This window comes from Pelodiscus sinensis, chromosome 10 (genome assembly GCF_049634645.1).
Source record: "Pelodiscus sinensis isolate JC-2024 chromosome 10, ASM4963464v1, whole genome shotgun sequence".
In the NCBI taxonomy this organism is placed as follows: Eukaryota; Metazoa; Chordata; order Testudines; family Trionychidae; genus Pelodiscus; species Pelodiscus sinensis.
In genome coordinates this window covers 51,359,474-51,377,269 of record NC_134720.1, presented here as the reverse complement: position 1 = coordinate 51,377,269, position 17,796 = coordinate 51,359,474, and the positions used below count along the sequence as shown (strand labels likewise).

General features: G+C 57.8%; 1 protein-coding gene across 1 annotated transcript; it reads right to left on the bottom strand.

Annotated features, from left to right (window-relative positions):
• Positions 1-634: 634 nt before the first annotated feature.
• LOC102445197 (programmed cell death protein 1-like) lies at positions 635-14,378 on the bottom strand. Its single transcript, XM_014578548.3, has 5 exons — positions 13,844-14,378; positions 6,205-6,543; positions 4,470-4,643; positions 3,329-3,363; positions 635-1,348 (listed from the first exon to the last, which is right to left on the bottom strand). The coding sequence occupies exons 1-5, from the start codon at positions 13,914-13,916 to the stop codon at positions 1,142-1,144; spliced, it is 828 nt and encodes a 275-aa protein (XP_014434034.2). The 5' UTR covers positions 13,917-14,378; the 3' UTR covers positions 635-1,141.
• Between the last annotated feature and the right edge of the window lie 3,418 nt (positions 14,379-17,796).

Sequence of the window (17,796 nt, the reverse complement as noted above, 5' to 3'; positions counted from 1 at the left end):
GAACCCCGGGAGTGACATGTCCTGCTCCCATAGTCCCCAGGATTCCAGCAGGGCGGGTCAGAAGCCAGGCGCGCCCAGTCCGTGCGCCGCCTAGAATCTGGATTTCCACCCCGTTGGGTTTCAATCCAGCTCCACTCACCTGGAGCTCTTAAATCTCAAGTGCAAATACGTGAAACTATGGAACAGGAAACCAAGCCGCTGCAGCCCGTTTCCCAGTCGTCTTTCGACACGCGGGGTTACACGCCAGGCAGCTTCTCCCGCAGAGCTCGCTTGGCACAGGACAGGAAGAGCAACCTTCTCCTGTCTGCTGCCCCCCCGAGCAGACCCCCTGCCCCCCACCTGGGTGCTGCAGCTCTTACGGAGGGCAGCACGCATCAGGGCTGTAGCCTGTTTCCTAGGGTCCTTGCACCCTGCCGCCAGGTGCGTGCATTTACAGCTATCTCCCAACGTTAAGATTTCTTAGTAGGTTCAAACCCAGCAGGCAGTCCAAAGAGGCACATTGGAGCTCCGGTTGGCCTGGGGAGACCAAGGACGGAGAGATCAGTGTCTGTGCAATGGCAAGTCCATGACGTGGACTTGCATCCAAGACGGCCCTGGTTGTCCATGGTAGTATCATCCTGGGGGTGCCCCTGCATCCACCTTTCCACCGATTTACCCTCTCCCAGACCCAGGCTTGGTATCAGCCTCCTAACAAAGGAGGAGGCCGGGGAAGGCCTCTCTTTGGAGCCCACCTGACTCCAATGACTCCACTTCTTCCCCACCACCCCAGGGACGGATCATGCTGCCGCTGCAATCCACCTCTGCAGCGCAAGAAACCAAAGCCAAGGACCCCACATGGGGCAGCGTCGGGCTCCCGCCGCGGGCCCGTTGGTCCGGCGAATCCGCGTGAACGCCTCCCTGAGCAGCAACCAATGGCTTGCCACCTCCCGGAGAAGGGACGGTCCCCACGGAAGACGGCCCGGTGCCGTAAAGTGTCCGTCATGAATGTGGTCGCCCGAGACGGGGAGGCAGGAGAGCCGGGGCTGGTGCACATCCATGACCAGCGTGTCCAAAGAGGGCCACCTCCCAGTGTGAGCGCCTCCAAGAAAGCTGTCGAGTGGTGACCACCAGGAAGAAGCGGCCTGGCGGGGCTCCCCGCCCGTCAGCAAGGCTGTGCTTGGGTAGAGGGGCTTTTCGTTCTCTTCCCCCTCTCTGGGGTTACAGGCTTCTCTTCCGCGAACACGATGGTGGCGTATTCCGTGTGGTCAGACGTGGGGCTCTCCACCAGGGCCTTTAGCTTCTCCTGCTGGAACTCCAACACGCCGTAATCCACCGTGTACACCGTTATCCCCGGGGGCTGGTCGTCCTTCTGCACAACAAGAGGGGCCATTTTTACTCAGCATCCCAGCCACACACGACTGACTTCTCTATGGATCCCCCCCCCCCCCCCACGCACAGATTCACCCCGTGGAAGGCCAGAAGGGACCATGCTGCGCGTCCCTTCGGAGCGCCTGTTTAGCACCAGCTCTAGAGCTGCCGCTGTTCGCTGGGGATCAAGTATACGTTTTTAAACCCCCCCCCCCCGCCTTGATTTAAAGCAGTGTTTCTTAAGCCGTGTTCTGGTGTGCTGCGGAGAACAACAGAGTTCAAAACAGCCATCCTTAAAGGGGCAGGCTACTCTTTTTTTTTTTTGCTCAACAAAAAAATCCTTGGTCTTAAAAAGTTTAAGATACACTGATTTAAAGGCTCCATGGGACGGCAAACCCACCTCCTCTCCCAGGGCTGGCCTTACCATGAGGCAAACTGAGGCAGCCACCTATGGAGTGAGGGAGGGTGCCACTAGGACCCAGAGTGTAGAAAATTGTGTCTGCTGCTGGTGCATAGGTAGGTAGCAGAGTGGTACCAGGAGAGGAGTAGAACAGGAAGAAGGCAGAATTGAGACCTTTCAAAGTTTTGGCCCAAGCGAGGGGACACGGGGGCGTCATTTGAGCTCCCCGCCTCAGGTGCCAAAATGTTGTGGGCCAAGGGGGTTAAGGAGGGCCCGGGGGTTAAGGAGGGCCCAAGGGTTAAGGACTCTGAATTTAAAACGTGCACCTTGTTTCTGGTCTGGTCGAGCTTTGGCTTCCAGCCACTGGATCTCATCACAGTGTTTTTTGTGTGTTTGTTTTGTTGCTATATTCAAGCTCTTCCCTGGATGGGTACCACTTAACCTTGTCTTGGATCAACGAAGAAGCCTGAGCTTCTGTAGACTCTCACGACAAGGCATTATAAGAGAGCAGCCAATGCTTGGAAATCAGCAAGGCTGCAATCAAAACTCCTGGCACTATAACCCCATGAGCGCTCACAAACTCACAGGGTCGGACCTGTCTCGTAACTGGATGAGACCGGTGTTCCCTGTAAGCCAAGCGCTTGGGTGGCCACCCAGGAGAAAGCCAGGTGATTAGCCCCTCCTGCCCATAGCCGGCAGCGTGCGTATCTATTGGTCGTGCAGGTCGGCACCTGCCTTGGTGCACGTGTAACTCACACACCTAGTGTGGTTACTGACTACTGCAAGTGGCACCTAGACCACTGCAACAGTTAAGATCAAGAGATCGCTACAGCATGGGCTGGGAGCTAGCTGGCTTTTAGCTCAGAGGGTAGAGGCTTCTATAGTCAGCTCCCGAGATCCCAGGTTCAAATCTGCCTTGGTGGTGGTTACACACGGAACAAAATTTATTCTGCACATGGGTGGAAAAAGTTAGAGGGAACATGGGCTGAGACGTCTACATGGAGGTGCTAGTGATTTTGCAGGGAGCACTCCCCTGAGTCAGGGCTGGCCCAGGTAGGGGCAGTCAGACACATCATGGGCTGCACTTTTCGAGCCTGATGGAGGTCCACACACCCTTTTAGCAAAAGGAGGGCTGTTGAGCCAATCGTCCTGGCCTGACTCCAGCTGGGAGAACTGCATTCGCTCCCTGCCTGTTTCCAGCACGCGGCGCTGTGCAGTGCAAGGGGGCTGGCGTGTTTGTGTCTCTGCTCGGTGTGCTGGGGGGGTGTTTGGGGACAGCGATGGAAATGTACCGTCAATCAGTTACTGTGACGGATACCAATGCTACACGGGCTGCAAGCCAAGGTATTTGGCCGACTCCACGAGTCTCACAATCGCTTGTTTCTCCCTCTGCTTTCTCGTTGGTTGCTGGCGGGTTGCACTGCCCCAGGAGAAATCGGCCTGGGGATCGACCAGCCATTCTCCCCGCAGCCCTTGCGAGGAACAAGGCACTTGCTCCTAACGCCCCGGCAAGCCCCGGCCCTTTCCTGCCTCGCCTCGCGCCCCAGCCGCGCAGCCGCCTGTGCACGGCGGGGAACTTACCAAGGGTGCGTTTTCACTTTGTGGTTTCTGCTGCCCTGCAAAGTAACACATTTGGTTAGACCCGGCACAGGTGCTGGGCTCCACCGGGGGAGGGGACGGGGGGAGTGAGCCGTGTTATACCTCCCGCCCAGCAAATCTATGAATGACTCTGGCACTGCATGGACCCTGCCGCCTGCAGCATCTTCCCCGGGCGTTTCCTGAGGCCCCCCGGCGCGTGTGCCCCATCCAGACACGGCTCCCCAAAGCCCCTCTCAAAGCCAGCGCCAGCTTCCCCAGCTGCGCCCTGGTTTTTTACCCAAACGCTCCGCTCAGGAGCAAAGGGCCCACTCAGGTTCTCGCCCCACCAGCCTGGCCGAGGACACGGAGCTGCTGGCTCCTCCTGTAGAAGGGCCGGGCCCCATGTAAGACGGCCGGTGCCTTACAGCATCCATCATTAGCGGGGAAGAGGACGGGTGGGCTGGGGTCTCCTCACAGCTCGCTGGCCCCAGCCAGCGCTCTCCCCAGCTAGGGGAGTGGCCAGCTCGGAGCTGCCCCATAAACGCACCCCCGGCTCTGCACCTCAACCTCTCTGGGCCCCGGCCTCTGCTGGCCGGGGCCAGGCGCCGCCCTGAGGGGCTGTGGGGCAGAGGGACCGGACAGGCCTGGCCTGGCTCTGGCTCAGCTGATCCGCCGGGGACGCTGCCCTGAAACAGCCCTGGCCCCCGGGGCGCTCACGGAGGCCTGTGCCTGAGGAAGGGGCAGCATGGAGGGGAGCCACGGCAGCCACTGCCCCTCCCCTTGAGACCGCCCGGCCAGCTCCTCCGGCCACAGCCAGGCCCGCTCTCCGCCCCGCCTCGCCCAGGCCCCACGCCTTGGGCTGACCGTCCTTCACACAGGGACGTCGGAGAGTTCCTGGTACCGTCCCCCTCTGGCCTCCCATGGGCCGAGCCAGGCTCCCGTGGGGCCGAGGGGACGTCCGCCCTCTGGGGCCTGAGCCTGGGAGGCAGGGAGCACTGCAACCCGGCGGGGCCTCGGGATGGAGGCAGAATGGCGGAGCTCGCCCTCCCCTCCCCTCCCCAGCAGCCCTGGGGGGGTCCCTCCAGCGCCCCACCCTCTCTCCAGCTCGCCCAGACAGACAGGCCGGGGCCCCGCCACGACGCACCTCGCATCCGGCACGAGAGCATGTAGGCGATCAGCCCCAGCAGCATGGCCCCGGCGACGCTGGGGATGACGATCAGAGGCACGTTAAAGTCCCCTGTCCAGCTGTTGTCTTCCACCTCGTCCTCGGTCCCGTCCTTGGTCCCGCTGGGCGAGGATTCGTTTGAGACGAGGATTCCTTTAGGGGGTGGCAAACAGAAAGGAGACACAGTGTCATCTCTGGGACACGCCTGGCAACCCAACGCCCCTCCTCCGGCACGACAGGCCGCCCCCCCGCCTCGACTCTGTCTCGACAGGGCCTGGGAGTAGGGTCCCGGCCCTCGCGGGGGGCTCAGCAGAGCGCCCATGATCCAGAGACAACACTCCCTGCGTGGCCACGCGGCTGAGATCAACTTCTGCCTGCAGCACCTGCCTGCAGCCACGGCAGCTGCAAACATACAGGCCCCGGGGTGGTGGGGGCGGGAGTTTCCTGCCGCTGAAACAGACCACGCAGAGGAGCTGGGATTGGGCAGCAGAGCGAGAGAGGGTGATGGATTTGGGCATCTGCCTCCAGGCATGCAGCTGGGGGAGAGAGGTCCTTGCAGCAGCAGATCGTGAGGCGGGGGACGGGGTGGAGTGACAGTAGCACAGAAAAATATCCATGGCCCAGTGTCACCTCCCAGGGCTTATGCCCCGAGTTCACATTTCTGCAGCCGCACCACTGTGCACCAGGCGCTCGATATGGGTCAAGCTCTCCCCACCTACATGCTTTCCGATACCCGCCGCGAGCCCAGCGGGGCCGCCCCAGCCCTGGTTTGGTTTTGACTCAGGTCAGCTGCTGGAAATGTGGCTGTGTGGTTTATAAACTCTGCACCAGAGGCGGTCACGACATGCGCTGTGGCCAGGAAAGCACATGTAACCGCGGCTAGCCCTGGGGCCCTCGCCCCGAGCGGTGTCTTCGGATGCTGCCCTCATGTCCTGGTTGGAAAGCGGGGGCCTGGCGTATAGCTGGCAAGCAGCAAGCCTAGACTTTGGCTGGCCACCTGCAAAAGCAAACACCACAGCCAGAGATGCTGGCTGATGTGAGCAGCTAGAAACGGCACATTCTAACCTGGCTCCCTGGGCCATCGCGGCGACGGCGGGAGGGGGAAGAGATGCTGGACTTAAAATTTTCAGGCCAGTAAAGAGAGCATTGTAACAAAACTTCAACTTCACTGTGTAGCACAGACGCCTGGGATTTCCCCGCAGCCTTAATAGGTGGCAGGTTTAAAACAAGCAAAAGAAAGTATTTCCTCACCCAACACGCATTTAACCTGTGGAACTCCTTGCCACAGGAGGTTGTGAAGACCAGGATTTTGACAGGGTTCAAAAAAGAACTAGATCAATTCCTGTAGGTTAGGTCCATCAATGGCTGTTAGCCAGGGTGGGTAGGGATGGTGTCCCCAGCCTCTGTTTGTCAGAATCAGGGAACAGATCAATGGATTCCCTGTTCTGTTAATTCCTTCTGGGGCACCGGCACTGGCCAGTCGGAAGGCAGGATGCTGGGCTAGATGGGCCTTTGGCCTGACCCAGTGTGGCTGTTCTGGCATTCTTATGCAGCCCCGAGGACACAGCTCAGACTTGCTTCTCGAAAAACACAAGCTCCTACCACTAGAGCTCACGCAGGGTCTACGGGCCACAGCTGGGCTGCTCTGAGCCCCTCCAGCAGGGGGCGGCAATAGACACACCGGCACGCTTGTTCGTTACACTCAGAAACAAACCTGTCACCGTGAGCTGAGACACGTTGCTTTCCAGCACTTTGCTGAACGAGGAGAAAATGATCAGCCCGCAGTAGTAATGCCCCGAGTCGCTCTTGGTGAGGTTCAGGATCTTTATTTCCACCGTGGAAGTGTGGTTGATGAGGACGAAATTCTCCTTCTGGAGTTGTTGTTCGTTCCCATTCAACTCTGCAATTTTTTGGTTGTGGGAGGAATTGATCTTTTTGTACCAGTTTAAGCTGTAGTCCGACCGAGAGAAGCTCGCCGTGGAGATGTTGCAGAAGAAGCTGGCGTTGCTGCCCTCCGGCATGGACAGCTCCTCCGGGTAAAACGTCACTGTGTCTGGGAAAGAGACAAAGGACAGCACACGGGGATCAGCCGGAGCCAGTGCAGAACAAACAGAGCATGGTTATTATTGCCACGGTGGCAGCCTCTAGAAGCGTCTCTCTGGGATCAGGGCCCTGGCATGCAAGGATATGAGGATCCAGCCTGAATGTACATGCTGACAACCTGAGACACCGCCTACCTCACAGCTGCACAGAGAGGCAGTGTGAGCCAATGGGCAGCACACTACCCTGGGACTCAGGTTACATTCCTGGCTCTGCCACTGGCGGGTCGAGAGACCTTGGGCAAGTCACGTGCCTCAGTTTTCCCACCTTTAAAATGGGAATAAGAATCTCTCCTCCTTTAAGTGCTTTGAGGCCGACTGATAGGAGTGCTGCAAGGCATGGGGACAATGAAAAGTTCTGCATGTGGGTGGTTAATTGATTCGATTTATTGCTGGCTTACGATGGCCAGACAGAACCGTGCCGCGAGTCTACGCCGGACTGCTTTATGCCCTCTGTGGTGCGTCTGCAGAGCAGCGCCCAGAATTCAAAGTGACAACAATCAGCATTGGTTCTTTGCCTCATTTATCAGCAATATGGGGCCTAGGCAGAGTCTAGGAAGTTGACAAGGACGTTTCTCCTGCCCTTGTGTGGGTACTGAAGCTCGTTATCTGAATGTCCCACACAGCACTAAATACAAAATCCTTCTGGCCTATAGCCATTGAAATCAACGGCCTCTGGACAGCAAAGGATCTGGTATTGGGAGATATTACTAGCTAATATTTAATCCCTTGTAATAACCGTCCCATTGCATGTTTATATGGGGCCAAATTTTGCTCTCGATTTGCACCCCCTTGACCACAGAGGAACTTCCAGCTGTTCCATATGTAAATGAGGATCTATTTTTACACCCGGTGCGTCATCCTTTCTGTTGCTGATTGTGCTTCTGAAAGGCAGCAGGTGAAACTGACGCAGAGGCACTTGCCAGGGTGGGGTGGTGGTATAACTGATCCGCGGCAGGTGCTTTCTGACACCTCTTTGCCGGCGGGTGTCGGATGGGTAACGACAACACACTCAGCCCCGCGGCAACCGACTGACGCCCTGTCCTCAGACTTCTGGGTCCTATTGTGTCTGTGCTCGGCCGCCTGTCAGTTGCAGGGGCCAGGCCAACGACTGAGGGGAGAGTACAGCCTGTGGGGTCAGGGAGGCTCGTGGGGATTCAAGGGCACAGAGAGGACTGTGGACTTTTGATCACACCCAGAGGCCCTCTAGGGCCAAGGACCTGGCCTTCAGACGCCGATCCAGAGAACTCTCAGGCGCCCAGCCCCAGCAGGTCAGGCATGCCTGCCTCAGTTTCCCCCTCAGGTAACTCAAGTGCCAGGCGTTCTTGCTTCAATAACGCCCTTTCTGGAGGACAGTGCGTTACAAGGCATGATGCAAATAAGCCGCTCACCCCCAGAAGCACCGAACACTGTCCGTTTCCTGGGTAAGCTCCAGACATCTCGTCCCTCCCTGTCCCACGTAACACAACCTGGCGCCTGGGACCACAGCCGGACTTTCTGTACGTCCTTGTCTTGTCCTCTAGCCCAAGCCAGTCACGTCAGTCCTTCTAAGTAGAGGGCCACCCTGCTCTTCCCAGCGGGATCCCTCCCAGCTTAGCTTCCCTGCCTGCCCCGCCGCTCTCCCGGTTCCTCGGAGCCCTGCGCTCTAGCCCTGGAGATTTCAGCAGGTCGCCCCTTCCACTGCGCTCCTGCCAGGTCCCAAACACGCCCCTCTGGCAGCTTCCATCTCCTGCTGCCTCTCCGTCTCCATCTCCTCTGGCTCACCGGGCCTCTCTTGCACCGGGACTGGGCCCTCCACAGACTCGAACGGTCACTCCCAGGGACCTGCCTGCTTCTGGCCTCTCTCCCTACTCCCCATGAGTACCCCTCACTTGTTCTCTCTCTCCGCCCCCATCCCATTGTTCTTTCTCCGGATGGGCCACGCAGCACCGCACTAAATACAGAGTCCAGCAGGCCTGCTGCCATTGGCATCAACGGCCTCTGGACAGCAAAGCGCCTGGCATTGGGGCGAAATAACCGGCTCACGTTGAATCCCTGCTCATCACTGGTCTATGGAACAGTGGGGCCAATGTCTGCTCTCAGCGGCACCCACCCGACCGCAGAGGAATTTCCAGCTGTTACCGATGCAAACTAGGGTTTATTTTTACAGCCAGTGTGTCATCCTCCTCTCGTACCCACTGGGCCAGCTGGCCCCGCGCAGGTGCTCTGCCCCCTCCCCCCAGATCTTGGTCTCATACTTTGCTTGTCTCCCCCCACCCTTGCGTCATCCTAGCTTGGGCAGCGAAGGGTCTGGCACCGGGGCCGCCTTCTCCCTGCTGGTCTGCGGAGGGCCTAGACGAAGGGGGCAGCTAACTGTCCCTGTCTACCCCTGCGACCCCTAGTCATCACTCTCATGCACCCCCGCGCTGGAGGGACAAGGGGAAGAGCTGAATCACCATGGGAACGCCGGTCCTCAGACACTCCACTGAGACAGCCAGCAACCTGTCCAAGGTGCCCGCTAGGCCCCGGACTCGGCCCACCAGCTCCTTTCCCCGAGGTGCTGGCCGGCAGTGACCCGCCCGTGGCTTGAACTTGCGGCCTGGGCTCCATCCCTGTGGCAGTGACCTGGGACAAAATGGGCATTCCGGGCAGTATTTCGAAGTCGCCACTGCGTGCCTCAGTTTCCCCCGTGGTTTGCATGGTTACCCGGGCAGGAGGGAAGAATGAAGCTGGCTCTGCAGGCAGGCCAAGAGCCATCAGGGTGGCTGAGCTGTCTGCACACATGCAACGGCTCATTAACAGGACCGACCGAGGACGACCCGTGTCAGAGGAAAACGGGAGGAGACAATGGGAGATTGACAGCCCAGATGCTCCTGTCACTTCAGGACGAGCCGTCCCCACCCGGGTGCCCATCTGCACGGAGGTGCCCGTTTGATCTCACTAGTGTTTATCCGCTGGGCACCTGTGACCGAGGGGTGTGGACTCCACCTGGCCCTGGCGGGACAGTGAAGGGCTGAAGGAAGACTGGTGAGGGATAGAAAAGCTGGTTGCCAGAAGAGGCTGCTACTGTCTGTGATGCTGGCAGACCGGCCGCCAGTGCATGCCAGCATCCCCGTGGCTGGCATGACACAGAACGGGAACCGCTCTGGCTCCTTGGTGGGCTAGTGTTATTAAAGCCAGCCTGAGACTTTGTGTTTAGATTTCCCTGCTTGTGTGTGAGTTGCTGCCGGCATTCATCTCGCTCTGCATCCCACAGGCTAAGGGTGTGTCTACACAGCCCCCTAAACTCCAAATAAGACACGCCACTTGTGCAACGCACACCGCGTACCTTACTGCCGTCGTATTGCAAAATAGCATCTTTCGAAATTTGGCGCGTCTACACAGCGCCACATTTTGAAATAACGTGCTATTTCGAGACAGCCCCTCATCCTCCTGGAACAAGAGTTACAGGGATGCCGGAAGAGCATGCCCGTTATTTTGAAAAACATTTCGAAAGAACGGGCACGTTTAAAAGACATGGGGGAGCTATTTCGGGATGCCTCTGGTAACCCGGAACAGGCCCGCGGTCTAGATGTACCCGAAGAGAATATGTGTAGTGTGAGCCGCGGCACTTATGTAACGCGCCCGAGAGGAAAGAGACATGCACTAGTGCAAAGAAGGTGGAACGCCCTGCCCAAATATTGTCATTAAAATGGACAAAAGACTCCGTTCTCCTGCTCTTGCTCTCACCCCCTGCATGGAGAGGAGTCATGGAAGGGAATTCCTGCCATCAGCTGAGTTTGCAGGCCCAGCACGTGGAAGGGAGATAAAAACCAGAAAGAGGAGAAACTGCTTGGAGCAACATTTCTAGACACAAGCAAGAGATCCCCAGTAGCCCCGGAGAGCATGCTGGTTATAGAAGCTTCTAGTACCTTTTGAAACTTAAGCTCATAACTCGTTTGTGTTTGATGATCGTCTCCTTTCGCCTTGGGAATCACTCCCCTCTTGCCTTTACCCGCTTTATAAATCTGTGCGGAGTTCATTTCAGGATTGGCTCCCAATGTTTGTTGCCTTTGATGGAAGATCTAAGGTGCAATTGACCGAGGTCCGTGACTGGTCCTTTGGGGCTGGAAGCAACTTGAATGTCGCTGTGATTCGTGGTGGCAGGGGCCCTCCGTCACACAGGCAGGGGCAGCGGGGTGGCGAGAGCTCGGGGGCCATCCGGTTAAGGTCGTCCCCGGGCCTGAAGAGTTTGCCCTTGACACTGGTGGGTGTAGCGCTCGCATTCCTGCGTCCTGCCAGTGTGCCCTGTGGGTGGTCTCCCGCTCTCACGTCTTTGCGCGAAGGCAAGCACTTCCGACGCTGTGCGCCAGGGGACCGATAAACCCCAGGCTGCCTCCCAAAGGCTGCGCGGGTGTCGCTGCAGACGCAAGGGAGGGGCACCAGCCCCCGAGAGGGGCCGAGTCCCTCCCCGATATCTCCGCTGGGCTCCCCGTGCAGAGTCCAGGGTGTGAAACAGGGAGGCTGGAGCTGAGTAGCTCAGGCGAGGAGGCAGGGAGGCTGCGTGGCCAAGCCTGAAGGAAGAGCAGGACCCCGTGGGGACCTGGGGCACTAAGGGGCTTCCTCCAAGAGCCTGTTCCACGTGTGCATGGATACCGCCCCTTTTAATCAGTTAATGGTCACGTCTCAGGTTTAACCGGTTCACCAGTTCATCAGGAGTTTACACCCCTAGATCAGAACGGACGCGTCCTTGCAGACGGACACGCGGGTGGGCACTAAGCTTGCCCGGGGCAGCTGCCTTTTGCAGCGTGTCTCCCGGGACATGCACATGAACCCGCACAACCCGGCCACTCAGGCCCCTCTGGCATGAGCCTTTGAACCGCTGCCGAGCGTCACCGGCAAAACACACACCCAGAGCGAGGCCCTGGCGCCGCGGCTGACTGAACCCCGGGGGCTGGATTCAGGCTGGTCACACTCACTGCTGGGAAGGAGCCGCCCCACCATTAATTACCGATAATAAGCTTCCCCTGTGCTTTCCCCAGGAAACCCGTCTAGCTCTCCGGATTGGAGACGGACTTCAGCCTGCTTACAGGGCCGTGTCTGAAACCTAGATCTAAACCCAGATTTTTAGGTGAGCCCCTTCCTAGCCCAGCCCGAGGGACAGTTGTTTCAGGCCAATTCCACGAGCCAAACACACAGAGAAGGGCTGGAACTTAACTTCGTTTACAAGTTTAATTCTTATGCAAGTGGTATGAACAGCAGCATCAGCTGGCTCGCACACTGCCTTCCACTTCCTAATGACTTAATCAACCAACTAACTAATGGAGGTGCTAATTGTTCTTATCGGCCTTTTGTAACTACTTGAAACATCTACTCACTGTCTCGCTCTCTTCCCCCTCCCCCTTTTTTCTCTTTTTTTTCCTCCCCCCTGCCCCTTATTTATTCTTGGATCTGGACTTCTAATACTCCAGTCATCTGAAGAAGTGGGCTGTGCCCCCGAAAGCTCATGATCCCAGTTACATGTTTTGTTAGTCTAGAAAGTGCTACAAGACCATTTGTTGTTTTTTCTTCAGTTTTTTCTTGTTAAATTGATGGCCATTCCCCAATAAAAAACGCAACAACAGGGCATTTTTCTACCAGGTTCCAAGAGCCAGTGATCCAAACCGACCATCCCATGGAAAGCTCTGGAGATTAATAAACCTTGTTATTAACCACAGAAGATCAAAACCTCTCGGATCCAACCCTGAATTCTCGCACACAATTCCCTCCGCTTCTATGGTACTTTCCGGTAGACAAGGAACACAACACCGGGACTATGAATGGCTTACAGAAAGTGTGAGGCTTTCTTACGAGATACGATTAGAAGGACAATTGGTCTGTTGTAACATGGTCATGAATACGTAACTAAGGACATTCATATGAGCAGAGACAACTGGGACATGATTGCAGGGAGGTTCAGGGAGGTTGGACATTAGGAAAAACTCCCTACCTGTCCGGGTGGTGAAACACTGGGATAAATTGCCCAGGGAAGCTGTGGAATCTCCATCCCTGGAGATATTTAAGAGCAGGTTGGACAGACACCTGTCAGGGATGGTCTAGATGGTGCTTTGTCCTGCCATGAGGGCAGGGGACTGGACTTGATGACCTCTCGAGGTCCCTTCCCGTTCTATGGTCCTATGATTCCCATGCTGATAATAATATGATTCTTTTCACTCCATGTCTGTGCCATACTTGCTCCCGTAATGCAGCAATACAATAACAATAACGAATAAGTCGGTAAAGAGGTTTGTGTGGGGTTTGCATGTGTTGAGATTTTTAATTTGTGTGGGTGGGATGGAATTTTATTTGACATCGGAATTTTTAGGCAGGTTTTGGGGGGGGTTGATTTTTACACGATTCAGCAGTTTGCACTGAATGAAGCAGGCAGAGGAGTTTGTAACCGGGCACTGGGGGTTTTATTTCTAGTTCTGAAACAAAATCCAGACCGTGCTCATTTCCAGAACTGATTTTGCCCTCTTTAGAATCCCTCGCAAACTTGGCCTGGTTGGCATTCGTTAGGGCTCCGACCAGCACGAATTCTATGCTCTGGCGCGGCTTTGATTTCCTTTCTCTTTTCCTTAGCTCACCCGAGAAGCCAGGCACTGACTCTCAAGCCCCAGGCTTTATTGTTTCCATAGCACAAGGTGCCCGTCACTTACAGCCGTGTGGCCTTGTGGCTGGAGGTCTAGAAGTGCTTTACAAAGGTGGACATGTCTTATTACACCCCTTCTGCTGACAGGAGCCCTGGGCCACAGAGACAGGACGTGGCCTGCTCGCACACCAAGTTAGCGGCAAAGCGGGCACCAAAGCTCGGGGTCTCCAGGTTCCCTGCCCTGTGCCACGTTCCATTTTCAGAAGATCCCCAGAACAACCGTGTCTTACGGGCCGAACGGTAGAGATCAGGCCCTGAACGAAGGGGGAAAGCCAGGGGAAACTCCAGCGTGTTTTGCTAACCCTGCCTTTCAGTCTTATCACAACATCCAGCAGTTCCACTGATCCCCCCCCAGACAATCCGCTTCCCCGGCCCCTATTCCCAGGCTGCAGTGGGGGGGCAGAGCAGGGCCCCACATCCACCCTGAGTGTTTGTGTTTCTTTCTGTCCCAGTGCCCGGGCTGCCTTGGCATTGCAGGCCCGGTGTTGGGCTTTCCTGCCTTCTGGCTGCCAGGACTACTTCCACCGCGCAGGCAGCTCTCCGCCGAGCTGACCCTCCCCGGCGGGCGTCAGCCACACGGCCGTTGTGCAGGCGCAGATACGTACCCGGCAGGGAGAGCAGCAGCGCAGGCCCGCAGGTCAGCAGCACCGCACAGAGGCAGACTGCCCTCAGGAGCATCGTCCCAGGTGTCGCCGTCGAGGAGCCGGGAGCTCTCTGGGGGTCGGCTTCCTCCCCGGCACGTGCAACGCACCGCTCCGGTTGCCAGCCGCGACGCCCGGGCTACGTGGAGGGAGGACGCGCCGGGGGCCTGCGTCCTGGCCAGCCCACCCCGTGCCTTGCGCCCCGCGTCGCTGTCCCCCGGGCGGCTGGGTCCGACTGCCACCAAAGCACGCGGGGAAATGAAACGTGCCCATCTCGGCTTGAGAGGGAAACCCTCCCTGCCTCTCGCCCCCGTCTTCCCCTTCCTCCTCCTCCGCCGCAGCTGCACCCAGCCCCGCTCCCCCGCCCCGTGGCCTCGGCAGGTTCCCACACACCCTGCACCCGGCACAGAAGGGAAAGCGGCCTCGGCAGAGCGTTAGGGGTCTGAGGCGCGAGACCACAAGAGGAGGAGGGGGCCCTACGCCGCATTTCCTCTGCCGCAGGCGTGACGTCACCCACAGGCTGCTCCTGCCGGGCAAACGGCTCCGGGGCGGGGGAGCGCTTCTCTCTGCATTATTTATTCGGATTTGTACAGGCCTGGGGGCAGCTCCCAGCCTGACAGGCCGCCTCCGTGTATCCAGCCAGCGAGTCCATCGCACGACCCCTACGGTCTCCTCAGCCTTGGCTCGCAAGTGGCCACCTCTCGCGGGGGAAAGGGTCTGCGGTCCCACGGCCCCGTCCACTCCTTGGAGTCTCGGCTGAGATTCCCAAGCCGGGCATTGGCTAGTAGGGTGGCCAGGTGTCCGGTTTGCAACCGGACAGTCCGGTATTTGAGCTTCCTGTTCGGGAAACTAATGGAGAAAATCGAAATGAGAAAATAGAACTGTCCGGTGTTTTCTAATCGATGGTGATGTCACGTCAAGTGTGTCCGGTATTTTTGTGGAACCATCTGGCAGCCCGGCTAGCGCGAAAGGCCCTGTTCGGCTGTGAGATGGGGACGCTCGTCAGCGGGGAACTGGAGGGAGGCCACCAGGAGGCGGCCATTTTGATTCACCGTCCTCCAAGCCTGGACCTACAGGCCTTTGTCAATCCCCGGAGTCATCGAGGGAGGGAAAGAGGGATGGGAGGGGGGCACGGGGAGCCGGAGAGAGAGGGATGTCAAAGCGCATTTCATCCCTTAACTGGTTAAACGTTATTTGTAACCAGTTAACTGCTAAATGGGGTTGGGGGGCTGGAGCACCCCTCCCGGTAGCTCACCGGGCCGGGCCTGCAATGGGCAGACCCCCTGCCCACACGGGGTGGGGGGCTGTTGCAGCCCCCACCGGTTAACCGTAATCGGCACGTCTCACCCTGTGCGGTGAGGCTCACCAGCGAACCGGTTCACCAGTCGCATCCTGACAGAGAGCGCTAGATCTTCAGAACCTGAGCCCACCCACGGGAGAGCCGGCATGAAGACGATACAGGTGGCAGTTTTCAACCATGCCACCTCCCAAGCTACAGCTGTAGCGTCTACACCAGTGGTCCCCAATGTGGTGCCCACGGGCGCCATGGCGCCCACCGGGCCATTTCTATGCGCCCTCTGAGTGATTGGGGCCGGCCCTGCCCCATGGCACGTGGGGAATGGGCGGTGTCAGCCCGGGCGCGCGGCACAGGGGCAGTGCTGGCCCTGGGCATGCAGCACATGGGCAGCCCTACCCCCAGGTACACGGCGCAAGGGCTGTGCCAGCCCCAGCCATGCGGCATATGGGTGGCGCCGACCCAGGCGCACAGCACATGGATGGCCCCGCCCCTGGGCGCATGGCACAGGAATGGCGCCAGCCCCTGGAGTGCGGCGCATCGGTGGCGCCGGCACCAGGCGCGCGGCGTATGGGTGGCCCCGCCCCTGGGCACAGGTGTGGCCCCGCTCCCAAGTGCCCGGCATGTGAGCGGCCCCGCCCCCGGGCGCCCAACAGCCCCACAGGGTTGGGGACCACTGATCTACACTGAAGCGGGCTGAAGAGAAATGCTGCATGTGACGAGACCGGAGGATCTCGAACCCGTCACCATATAAACAGGAGGTGCTTGCCCCCTGCACGAGGGAGCTGTCTACAGAACGCTTAAGGCCAGTTTGGCAAGACCATCCCCATCCCCAACGGTTTGCTGTGCTGAGGCAAGTAAGGCCCAGATCACGGAGTACGGCTTGGATGATGAGTTGAGCCTGGCGGAGGCAGCCCGGGTGCGGATCCCCATTTCTGTATCCGCACAGGGCTCTAGCTACCGCAGGGCAAGGGGCCTTAGGAAAACCTATGACGAATTATTAGACCGGCGGCCGCTAGCACATGGCTCTTGTCTGCCTTGACCCACTTTGCGTCTCTGTGTCTGCTGTGCTGACTCAGAGCCGCATAGGAAATCGAGGATGATGAAACCGCCCCGTTCTCTGGCTCTCCCTGTGTCTCTCGAATGGAATCTCCTTACCTTTCAAGAGGCTCAGGGGAAAATGTGTGATTTGTTCTTGTTTGTCGTTGTGATCTGGTAAATTTCCATGCCTGCAGCTATGAACCGGGCTGTTGCGGTTTGCACAGTGACAGCATTCAAAGCCAGCATCAGGGTGGTTTAAACCGGCAGTTCTCAGGTAGAGGTACACGTATCTCTGGGAATACACAGTGGTCTTCCAGGGGGTTCATCAACTCCTCCAGATATTTGCCTAGTTGTGCAGCAGGCTACACCGAAAGCACTAGCAAAATCAGCACACATTCCAATTTCATGCAGTGCTTTGTGTGCCCTGCTCTCTACACCGTACGTTGACACGTAAGCGCAACAGCGATAGGCTCGTCATTTTATTTTTATAATTAGATGATCGCACGAGAACAAATGTTTCAGTTACCTACCCACCCTCGCTAATAAATATTGATGGACCTAACCCCCATGTGTTCCGAGACAGAACGTAATTTCGAGCCTTCAGGAGAGGCGCCCTCTCTCCGGCATCCATCTAACCCAGTGGTTCCCAAATTTTTCAGCATCACGCCCCCTTTTTGATTTTTTTAAAACCCTCATGCCCCCCCCCCCCTCCCAAATAGCAGCAAAACTTGAGCGGAAAAAAAGGGAACTGAAACCAGGGCTGAAAAACAAAAATAGCAGCAAAACGTGGGGGGGAGATTAGCGGGTGGGGGGGAGCGCTGGGTCGCCTCGTGCCCCCCCTGGAATTTCTTCACACCACCCGGGGGGGCACGCTCCCCAGTTTGGGAACCCATGATCTAACCGAGGTAGAAAAGTTCAAGCTCATCCAAAATCCCACCTGGTTTTAGTTCCAGGGGCTTGGAGCCCAGTTTTGTCAGGAACATGTAAAAATTGGTCCCCGAGATGGACCAGGCCCGAGCTCTTAGTGACGCTAAGGCCTGGCCCGGCTGCCACGTCACAGTGCCACTGAGCTGCCGAATCCGGAGCAGCACTGACCCATGCACCAGGTCACAAAACCCAGAGCAGGAGCCAGGCCCAGCCCTGTGAGACAGGAGCCGCTGCTATGGGGGGGAGTGGGTTTGCCTAGAGCCGGCTTCTCCAGCCCCCCATTCTGCCTGCCCCCTGCCCCGACTCTACAGGGTGGCCCCTCCGCAACACCTCAGAAATTTCCCTGCCCTCTGCCACAGGCAGGGCGCCATTTTTTGCCACAAGGCAAAAATGGCCTTGCCCTGCTGTGAAAACTGAGAGGCCCGGAGCCGAGCTCCCTCAGGGCACCAGCTTTCTCCCCAGTGCGGCAGCCGCCCACGCCAGCCAGGCTTGTGTGATTCGAGTTTTACCAGCTGTGGAAAAAAAAAAAAAAAGTCTGATTGTGCTAAACGTGAGGCCTGTGACAGCACGTGCGCGTGAGCAGGGGGGAGGGGCAGTGTCAGGCACGGAGTCTGGGGGAAAGAAAGGCCCCAAAAGGGTTTGAAATGTCAAACCC